Below are 11,159 nucleotides of genomic sequence, written 5' to 3'. Positions count from 1 at the left end.
TGAGGGTGGGGAGGAGTGTGGGGCCGGGGGGGAGGAGTGTGGGGCGCCGGAGGTGGTCCTGCCCCTCCACTCCGCCCTGGTGAGGCTCATCTGGAGTGCTGCCTCCGGTTCTCAGAGCAGGAGGGACATGGAGCTCTCGGAGCAGGTCCAGTGCAGGGCTACGTGGATGATTAAGGGACTGCAAAAGCTGAGGGAACTGGGCCTGTTCAGCCTCGGGAATGAAGGAATGGTTTGGGTTCGGAGGGATCTTAAAAATTATCTGGTTCCAGTCTGCTGCCACGGGCAGAGACACCTTCCTCTAGACCAGGTTGTTCAGAGCCCTGTCCAACCTGGCCTTGAACACTTCCAGGGATGGGGCAGCCACAGCTTCTCTAGGCAACCTGTGCCAGGGCCTCACCACCCTCACAGGAAAGGTTTTCTTCCTAATAGCTATCTAAACCGACTCTCTCACAATTTGAACCCATTGCCCTGTATGCTGTCACTACAAGCTCTTGTCAATAGTCTTGCTCCATCTTTCCTGTGAGTTCCCTTCAGGTACTGGAAGGAGAAAGAGATGACTGAGAGGGAAGTTCATTAATGCATATAAATATCTAAAGGGGGAGTGCCAAAGGGTGGACTAGGCTCTGTTTGGTGGCACCCAGCAATAGAAGGCAAGGGGAAGAAACTGATGCACAAGAAGTTCCACCTGAACATGAGGAAGAACTTCTGTCTTGTGCAGTGACCAAGCAGTGAAACTGATTGTCCAGAGAGGGTGTGGAGTCTCTGTCACTGGAGATATTCCAGAACTGTCTGGACACAGCCCTGTGCCATGTGCTCTGGGATGGCCCTGCATGAGCAGGGAGGTTGGATCAGATGAGCCACTGTGGTCCCGATTCTATGGGGCTGGGCTGGGTTGGGTTGGAAATTCGCTTGTGGTGGGGCAGGGTTGGGTGAGATAGAGGTGACCTGTATGGGGCAGAGCTGGGGTGGAGGTGGTGAAGGATTGAGTGAGCCATCAGCTGCAGTCCCGGGAGCTGGGGTCTTGCCTCTACACTCTGATGGGGTGTTTTGGGAAGCCCTGGGGCAGGCCAGGTACCCCTGTGCTCCCTGCTCTCCTGGTGTGACTCCATGCTCAGCATTAGAAGATACCCACACTGTTCCTACTATCCACATCCTGCTATCCACACTGCTGTTCCTACTTGCTTACTTAAAAAACCTGACTGAATAGATCCAAACCAAGTGGCTGACTTGGTGTTTCTGTGTATTTCTGGAAGGCATAGAAAATTCTTCAGGTTCTAAGGTGCTGCTACAGGTCACGAGATAGTTACAAGAACTACCAGTAACTCAGGAAAGTCAGGACAGTTGCCCTGTTGGATCAAAAAGTGCTGACATCATGCTTTTAGTAATCAAAGCATTTGATCTTTTATGGTTTTTAGTGTTTAACACAGGCTTATTTTTGGTACATTTAGTGATAGTCCTGCATTTTTGGAACATTAAGATGGTATAGGCAAATTCTGGTTTGGATTTCAGAAGGGAAACCTTTAGTTTGAGCAACTTGTTGTCTCCTTCTCACAGGCTGCCCACAATTTACTTGGAATTTCTTAGAGCTTTGAAGGAGTGGGGTATTTTTGTGTATTTAGTCTAAAATTTTTGTCCTATACTACCCTGGAGGGAAAATGGGCATTGCTTTTTGGGTGTGGCATAAGATGGGAGAAACACTATGGAAGAACAGTTCTCTTAGAGGATAAAACATAGTGTTACTGAAGTATGTGCTATTAAAAACCCAAATGATTTTATTCAACTAGGTTTTTATTATAGCGAGTATTAATAAGGTATTAAAGAGATTTTCATTTTTCTTCCAGTGTCATACTTCCCCTGCCAGAGAATGTGAAAGAATATTTGCTGGATGATGGAACACTCGTGGTTTCTGGAAGGTAAGGCGTGTTTTGTCCTCAGCTTCCAAGTATTAATGATGTTTTATATTCACAGCACCATTTTGTATATATATATTGTATTGTGCATGATGAATTTTTGAGTTTGACCAGTGTGACTGCAGTAAACCTCATACTGTGTAAGCATGTGAATGGGCTGACTGTTGTTAGTGCAGTTTGATTTGCTGCTGCCTGAAGAATCCTAAAATCCATGAACTACAATTCATGCTAGACCATTTCATTTTTTCTATGCTTTTCCCTGTGGAGTGTACCAAGCTCTGGAATGCTCAGCTGCTGGTTTGTGTTAGGTCCAATTCACAGGCTTGACCTGTCCCATGCCAGTCCAGGGGTGAAGTGACGTTACCTGAGTTTAATTCTCAATAAAATAACCTATATACAAACTCAATAATTAGGAACATTTAATATAATCATTTGCATACGTGTAATCCATGCATATGACAAAGCTGAATGTCCCATATGTACACCCATGCCAGGATTTTGGATGGAGAAGAATGCGATGGATAGATAGCAGGAGCAGTTGGTAAGAACCCAGGCCTTGCTCTTTGTGTTCTGCTTGGGATCTCACTATGTGGTCTTCTTGTGAAATGGTTGCTGCATGCATCTTGTTAATGATGAAACTCAGAAATCAGTGATTCCATGATTCCCTAACTGGTAGTTTGCCCCTTGCAGAGCAACCAGTGAGGCTGTGAGTGAAAGGGAGCTTTTTCTGATTTATAAGATAGCAATTTATGTAAAAATTGAAGCTGTTTAAATGCCTTGTAAAGATGAAAGGGTTTATTTTTTAATTTAATTTTTAATTTCTATTCTTTTCTTTCTAATTTCTTTCTAAATTCTTTTTCTTATTAAAGGGTATCCAGAAAATTAGAATTGTTTTTTAAACCATTTTGGATCAAAAGTAGTATTGTCACCTGCTTCTGCAGAATTGTGCAATTTATTTAGCAGCAGCTGTTTATTTTAATAAGCCTTCAGAAAAGCTGAATTTGAGGGTTTGACTTAACAGCTGTGTTCTACAATTTTGCTGTCTTCAATGGAGTAATGGACAGCTGTATGATTGACTTAAATTACATTTTTAAGATGTTTGCAGTTAAAATCCTTTTTAGAAACCATTTTTTTCTATGAGTTGAACTTTCTTAGCTAGAAGTGAATGTGATCTCCTTGCAGTCAAGGGCAAGATTGCTTCTAACCTTCAGTGCGCCCCTATCTGACTTCTAGATCTCAAAAACTGGATCGATGGTTTAATTGCTATGGAAGTGCATTGAGGGACTGCAGAGACTCAGCTCATCTAAGAATTGACTTTTGGCAGGGATGTACATTTGACCTTGCCCTGTTTGCTATGCTGTCCACTTTCCATAGGTTCTTCTTTTGTCTGTATGCTGAGTCTGAGGACATTTTCTTTTCAGAGCCAGAAATTCACAGGTCAACATTTGAAACTCAAGGTTTATGAATTTTTCTTGGAAAGGGAGTATGGAGGCAAAGCATAATCTAAATTGAACTTGTTGAAAAAAAAAAAGTTCAATTTGTGTTTATGTTAGACTACAGTGAAGTTGGAAAAGAATCATTAACTGGGTGTTGAAAAGCTTCAATTGCAGTGTTTTAGATCAAAAACTGATCTGCTAATTTGAAAGAAGCAAAGTGTTCAGGGTAGGACCTAGTCCTAATGCCAGGGTGTTTGGTCTTCAGTTTTCAGTACTAGCTTACTGATTTTTCTCTGCCAGGGTTTTGAAGTTTAATCTTCTTATGGAAACGTTTTGAGATCAACAGCTGGAAATGCTGTGGAAATATAATGGATATGGTCAAGTCAAACTCCAGTGCTTAATGATTTTTTTCCTGTTAATTTTTTGTTTCAGAGAAGATCCTCCAAGTCACGCTCAGGAGGGGAGTGATGATGCAGAGGAGATACAGGTCAGTGTAAAATGCAAATTAATGTCAAGTCTTTTAAGAAAAATATGAATGTATAACCTTTTCTGCATTATTTATAGGTGTGAAGATTCCTTCATAGAAATCATTACCATGTGGTAGTTGCAATGAAAAATGTAGAAACATGATTATTTATGCTGTGACATCAGGGAAAGTTTAAAATGTTTCTGTGATCTTTCACGGAAGACTTTTTAATTTTTATTTCTTGAAAATTGCGTTTGTAATAATGAGTAGGGAATGTTGAAATTGAAAATTAGGAGTACATTTGGAATAGTTACTTCAAGAAACAGTGAAAGTTTCTGAGGGCAAAATAACTCAGAAGGCCATTCTAGAAGAAAACCACTGAAAAATGTTGTAAGTACAACGTGACAGAAGGTACAACAAGGAGATGAAAAAGAAATAGAAGTGAAACTAATGGATCATGGATCTAATGATGGAAGTGCTAGAGCTGGAGACAAGCTCTAGATAGGGAAGACTGAGTTCTGAAATGTCTATCTTCCTGATATAAATCACAATTGAAATATACAGGTATCTTTTTATCAATACTTTAGAGTAGAACTGCTGAATATACAGTATTTTCCCTGTCTTACTTTACAGCCAAAATAATTGCAGGATGGTGATGTGCTGTCTGGGGCAATGATTTGATCTACATATTGCATGAATTATGATGTTCTCATAAATTGTAAAGGATGTCTCAGGAAACTGGTAACCTTTGATTTGTTCTTATTTTTAACAGTGGTCAGATGATGAAAACACTGCAACACTTAAGGTAAGGTCCTGTAAAAGCCCGATGTGGGTTTGTCAGCAGTTTCCTTTCTTCAGCCTTGTGATACAAACTTATTGCTGGTTAGAGATACCTCTTGCTGTATTTAACATTTTTCAGACTATTTTAGATGGATGGCAGTGTAGATGTCTGTAACGTCAAGAAAGTTTTGCTGGCTTAATTTTATTTAACTAAAAATAAAACACTTTTCTTCATCCCCAACAATCATACACACTTGTTAGACTGTAGGAAATGAACTGAAGTACAGCTCTAAATATAGCTGTCTTTCATTTTCACCACTTCGAGTATCTCCAAATTATTTAATCAGACTGGATGCAGAAGAAACTAAGCCCCTGCAGCTCAATCTTCACAGCTCTTCTCTTAATATGCCATTATTTCTTCCTAAGTACATCTCTTTCTGTAATTTTTTTTTCTTTTCCTGTGTTTATGGTCTCCTTGCACTGTGCCTGGCATGGAATGAGGGTCATAATGGATGCAAACCAGGCTTTCTTGATCTTTCTTGCATCTTTTTTTGAAATTTGCTGTTGCCATGTCACTGTCAGAGTTAAAATACTCGTGGTACTTGTCTGCCATTGATAGTGTGACTTCAGTCCTTTAGCTCCCTAATGTTCATCATGGTGTGGAATTGCTCATGTTGGATTAGGTGCCATATAATCACAACCCTGCTTTGAGTGTGCTTCTGCTAGCACAGAATTTATAGCCCAGAGTTTAATACATTTCAAATTTGTGCACACTGATTAATCTTCAGTTCAAATACTTAACCTTTGATAAACTATATTCCTTAAATTGTAAATTATTTAAAACAAGGATTTTAGGATCCATCTTATCGTTTGCAAAGTTCATGGTAATGATGCTAAAAAAATAATACCAGAGTTTTGAATCAGGTTCTGTTATAGTATGGAACACAATAAGGACTTACATAATTAAGAGGTATTTAACCTGTCAGAAGAACACAGGTCAAATGACTCTACTGTATCTAGGTAAGTCTACAGCTTTCTCATGAGGGAAGTAGAGGGGCAGAAAATCCTGTTTTTAAAATAACTTGCATTAATATTGATGGTTACAAAGTCAAGCATTCAAAATTCAGGAAATGATGGAGTCTAGCTTGTTTATGCAGTTTTAGAACTTTCCTCTTGTGTGTATATTTATCCCTTGTGTTAATCAAGTGACACGTTGGTAACATTTTCCCGAGGAGGCTTAGTATGTGCTGGTATTACATATATAGTAGGACTCCCGATTCCTGTCAAAACAAGAGGAGCTTGGATCAGAATGCAGTGGATGAAGAGTTTTACTTCTTGCAGGAACAGTTTCTAGAATTGACTGAATGTCTAAAAATAAAATAAGAGAAGTGTTTTTTTCAGTTTTCCAAGTGTAGTTTCCCATGGAGACTAGGTAATGTACAAAGGGAAGGTTCAGAATGTTTGAAGTTCAGTCTAGGTCATTGCACTAAAATGTGAGGTTTTTTCAAGTGTTTGCATCTGGGGAAGCTGCAGTGAGGAGATTCCAGAATGTATGAGGTTTTTTTATTCACTTGTTTGGCTGTGAGGGCTTTGTTGTTTAAGAAGCATCAATTAGCTTTAGCCTAGAAGTTACCTTTGAATTGAGTTTATAAATAGGCAGAAATAGTGTTCTTATATACTTCTTGCTATAAATACTGTTACATGAAAGATCTTTGACATATGCTTGAAATCCTTTTGTATTATTTTAAAGGTCAGCAACCTGTTTTTTATCTATAGCACCACATTCAGGGTAGAGTTTGGAGCAACCTGAAGAGCTGGGGTTTTTTTTACCTCAATCTTACATTTTCAATGTTCTTTACAAGGCAAGGTTTTCTAGTCCAACCTTTGCAGTGTGTCCTCTATTTGGAATTAATATATTGTTAAGCAGCTACTTTGAAGACCTAATTTAAGAGCTGATGGGTTAAAGTATTACTAACATTTTATAAAACTAGAGCTTAAAGGAAGAGCTGTTATTCAAATTGCCTATGAGATGCTTAATTCTAAAATTGCTCTTTAAAAGTTTAAATATTACTGGATCTTATTTGTATACAATAATCTACCACAAGGTATAAACCCACAGGTAAGGGTTTAAGGTTTGGTTATTTGACTTGTATTTTTTGCCAGCTGTTGCAGATTTCATTATGAATGTTACGAAGTTTTGGGTTTTCTCCTGAAGTTCATGGTACTTGCTAGTACCAGATTTGATGAAGTGATTTTATTATACACTATGTTTCTGGGGTTCATACTGATTTTGGACATATTTCTTCTGGAGTATGGATCTCTAGTAATATTTAGAAGATGGCTAAACTTCACTATTAAATGTATTGAAACTGATATTTTTGCTGTTGTTCTTCGTTCAGGCACCAGAATTTCCCGAGTTCGCAGCTAAAGTTCAGGAAGCAATAAGTTCCTTGGGTGGCAGTGTTTTTCCTAAACTCAACTGGAGTGCTCCAAGGGTAAGAATGCTGACTCCCAAAACCTGTAAGAGATGTTGTCATACAGAGTGGTTTGTGTTTGTTTTCTCTAAATGCATTGGAAGGAGGGAGAGACTAGTGCTTCTGATGAAGGAAGAAGTGATAGACAATATATCCGTGAAGTGGTGGATTCTTTAATCAACCATTTCACTGATATCTTGTCTATCACTAGACGGTCATGGTGCATGTTTGGGGAGGCTGATGCAAGGCAGCACTGGCTTTCTTGTCTCAAACCCTATATCCTGGTCACAGATGGTTGTGCGATGGTCAGGCTCTCTGTTTAGGATACTAGTTGAAAACTTTGCCTGGGATAAAGATGAAAAGCCCCACAATTTTTAAAAAAGCAATAAACTTGCCTCTAGTTATTTTTAGGTACTCTTAACTATACCATAAGGATGGGTGCACCCAAATATTGTTGTTTTGTGTTCTCAAGAGACACTGTGTTCAATCAAGCATTCCAAGAAAGTTCCTGGAAGCAGTAACTTAGTTTTGCAAATGGATTTGCCCTGCTTTCATCAGAGTATTCATAAGAAAAACAGTAACTATTGTGTCTCTTTTAACCATTAATGAAGTTTTCCTCGAAATAAAAAAAATAATTCTGTGTGTATTTCAAATGTTGCATAATATTTAGATAGACCTGCAGCCTGCATTCCTTCCTGCTAGTAAAGGTACATTTGTGGATAATCTTGTTTCTTTAGGATGCCTACTGGATAGCAATGAACAGCTCTCTGAAATGTAAAGCTCTCAGTGACATCTTCCTCCTCTTCAAGAGTTCAGACTTCATAACTCGTGACCTCACTCAGCCGTAAGTAGATTTCCAGCAGACAATCTTAGTTATACACAGCCAGAAAAAACCAGAAGCAAACCAGAAAGGTATTAAGGTAGCACATGCAACCAATGTGCTATGGCACTATGGATGAAGACCATTTTTTCTAGTAGCTTTCCAGAGCAAGTTTTGTTGTATTCTTGGGATTTTTTGCCTTCCCAGCCCTCTTGGTGTTTACTTGTTGCTACTGTCCTTATTGGTGCCACTTCTTATGGTAATACAGTGTGACTTTACCATGTCCTTTCCGTATTTTAAAGTTGTTGAGGTTTCTGTGGCTGCCTGGAACATGTCTAAGATTTCTGGTAACGTATTTCGAGGGCTCATTCTGAACCTAAGTTCTTGTAGCTCTTGGAACAAATGCATTCCAAGTGACTAAGGATAGCAATTACAGATAAAATTAAAAATGTTATGTGCTTGGGGTTTATTTTTATCTGCTCACATGAAGGGAGTACTTAATTGTATAGGAGCAGTTTCCTCCTGTAGTACCTGCATCTCATTGATTTATGTCACTCATTTCTAAAATACAGCCTTTTTCTGAAAGAAAATGAAATTATTGGAGTTGATACTTCTGTTACTATGGTTACTTTTTTTTGTTCCCCAGACAAGTAGAATATCAAAGAAAAGGGGCAATCCATGGCTTGGTATCTGAGAGATTGTTTTCCAGTAATTATTCAATGCTTATTTACATTACTGAATTATTTAGGAGACTCAGTCAAATGCAGAGCTGTTGTTCTAGGTGCCTTATAGTGGGTTAACAGGTATAAGTTTCATGTCAAGTGGCTTATGTCTTGATAAAAATTTTCTTTTTAAGGTGTGAAACCAGTTGCATTAGTGCTGTGCAACTGCTTCTTTTTTATTCCTGCAACTCTAATGACTCTCTTCCCCCAGTTTTTTGGAACACGGGAAAAAAAAGGGGGCTGTTGACAGCAAGGATGTCAGTCCAGTTCTGATGTTGGGTTTTCCATCATGCCTGACCTGCAATGTCATGAGGTGCTGGGGAAGAGACTGAGGAGGAAGGGAGAAGATACTGGAGTGATAAAACACTTTGAAAAATATGTTTGGCTTGGGAAGCAATTGAGCATTGATAATTTGTGATTCTAGTATAGAGAATGAAAGGGATGGGGGAGATGAGAAATCTGTAGTTTACATTTCAGAGGTGAGTGAATTCTCAGAAGTCTTTGGTGCCTTAGCAAGGAGCTGCTTCTCATGGTTTCCCCTAATGCGAGGTGGGGTGTCTGCAGGATGGCTTGCTTGGAGGGTCGAGCAGTAAAATTTAATGTCTCCTTCGTTGCAATGACTTTGAGGAGTGATTCTTGTAGGTCTGAAAAGAACTGCACACTTTGCATCATCCCTTTGTGAATATTAAATAATACGGGGTTTGTATTTACTGTCCTCATGTATAAAGAGGTCCAGCAAAAAGTACCCAGAGCTCCTTGCAGAAATCCTGTTTGGTTAACTGTTTTCTAGTGAATCTGGGAGACAAGCAAGTGTTCAGCAAGCGCCACTTGATGTGGCAACTCGTATGGTAGAATGAATTGGTTCAACCACCTTCACTGATACTGACATCAGTGCGTTTTCTGTCAGGTTTAATCTTGGATCAGTTAGAGTCAGTGCCTCAGCTCTTCACTTCGCCCCCTGCAGTCAGCACTGGCTTGGTGGGAGGGGCAGTGAAGACATTCTAGTTGCTGTGGTTTGAGGTTTCACAGCATGGCTGTTGCCTTGAACCATCAGTGATTTCAGCTTAAGTTCACACAAGAACAGTAGTGGCTGAGCAGGCACACTCCCTTCTCTTGATCCTGCTGTGGGAGAATAACATCTTGCAAAAGGTAAAACCTCCAACTCCACTGCTTCAGTCCGTTTAGGTTCCTTTCCCAATGTGATAAAACCACCAGATAGCACAGCTCAGCTAAGGTGGTAAATAAGTAAAGCTTTTGACATGACTGTGGGAAATCACCTTGGTCTCTCTGTATCTTGTAATTTATGAATATGTCATACTTGATTTAAGCATATATCATTGTCCAGTCTCTGCTTGGTATTTCTAAATTAAAAAGTTGTTTGTACAAAATGTCTCCAAGCAGGGCAATGATTATTGCTAAATCGGAACAGTGGTCGTCATTAATTATACTATTGATTAGCTGCCAGTTCACTAGTCCTTAGCAAGCAGAGATTAAAAATGTAGCTGGCATAAGAACCTGAAGTGCTGAACAAATGAAAATTACATACAAAATGCATCCAAATCCCTTGGAAGGACTACTTGGATGGAGGATAAATGCACTATATTTCTACTTCATCAATAATACTCAGTATGGTCTAAAAGTTTCTTGCCCTGCATAAGTAACAGCTCAAATGCTGAATATCCTTTTTTTGTTGTTGTTGGCTTGTTTCCTGTTCAATTGTATGAACTTAAATATCCACTTAATGGGTCGTAATATGGTGAACATGCTGCAATGGCAATTTGTAGGTCTGTGTTTTAATCTAGAAATTGAAGCCAGTGATGCAGGACTTAAGGCAAACAACTTTCTTTGCCTTTTTCTTCCTCTCCCATTTCCTATCTGCCTCTAAACATTGTTCAGGTCAGGGAATGCCCTTGTTGTAATTCTCAACTGTCTCAAGTTTCAGGAAAACTTCAACCATCTAATGCTTCAATACAAACTATTAAAAAATATGGGCTCAGTGCAGATTTACTGAGCATGATTAAATTGCTTTGACTGTTTTAAAAGTTTGGATTCTGTCATGACGTTGGCACCTTGGTTGAAAAGTTCAGACAAATGAATTAACTTCCCTGCTTGTTAATTTTATATAAATTAACAAGGACTTCAGAGTGATGTACTCATTAATGCAGTTGATGTTGTTTCTGCTTCAAAGTCAGCATTGTATTTTTACTTAGCTGAGTTCACAAAAAATCTTGTGGGTGGTGTGATCTTAACTTTTCAGGCATTAATGTAGGCTTTCAGAAACTTACTGTTGTGTGTATGTGATTAAAAAAATCCCTTTCTGACTGGGATTTCTGTTAAGTGATTACAACTCCTCTTTTGAACAAAAAGCTCTGTATAACCCTGGTGGATACATTGGTATAGAACACAGTTTTCTGCCTTATTGTTAGAATGGGTGGACTATATTTTGTTAAAACATGATTGACTGCCCACCTTGAGACTGGTAGAAATATTAGCAGTACTTCTAATGATGTGATAATGCCCCTGCATTCTGACAACATTTCTGATGCCAAAC

At 39.1% G+C, this 11,159-nt stretch overlaps 1 protein-coding gene across 1 annotated transcript in view; it reads left to right on the top strand.

The window, feature by feature from the left end:
* The first annotated feature begins 949 nt into the window (after positions 1-949).
* Positions 950-11,159, top strand: part of CDC123 (cell division cycle 123) — a 31,786-nt gene continuing 21,576 nt past the window's right edge. The window contains exons 1-6 of the mRNA XM_017740353.1: positions 950-1,071; positions 1,821-1,913; positions 3,779-3,833; positions 4,585-4,617; positions 6,992-7,087; positions 7,804-7,910. Coding sequence (XP_017595842.1) covers positions 950-1,071; positions 1,821-1,913; positions 3,779-3,833; positions 4,585-4,617; positions 6,992-7,087; positions 7,804-7,910 — 506 coding nt within the window. The remainder of the gene's footprint in view (positions 1,072-1,820; positions 1,914-3,778; positions 3,834-4,584; positions 4,618-6,991; positions 7,088-7,803; positions 7,911-11,159) is intronic.

This window comes from Corvus brachyrhynchos, unplaced genomic scaffold (assembly GCF_000691975.1).
Source record: "Corvus brachyrhynchos isolate BGI_N302 unplaced genomic scaffold, ASM69197v1 scaffold307, whole genome shotgun sequence".
NCBI lineage: Eukaryota > Metazoa > Chordata > Aves > Passeriformes > Corvidae > Corvus > Corvus brachyrhynchos.
Note: the sequence above shows the minus strand (reverse complement) of the source record. Positions and strands in the feature narration are given on the sequence as shown.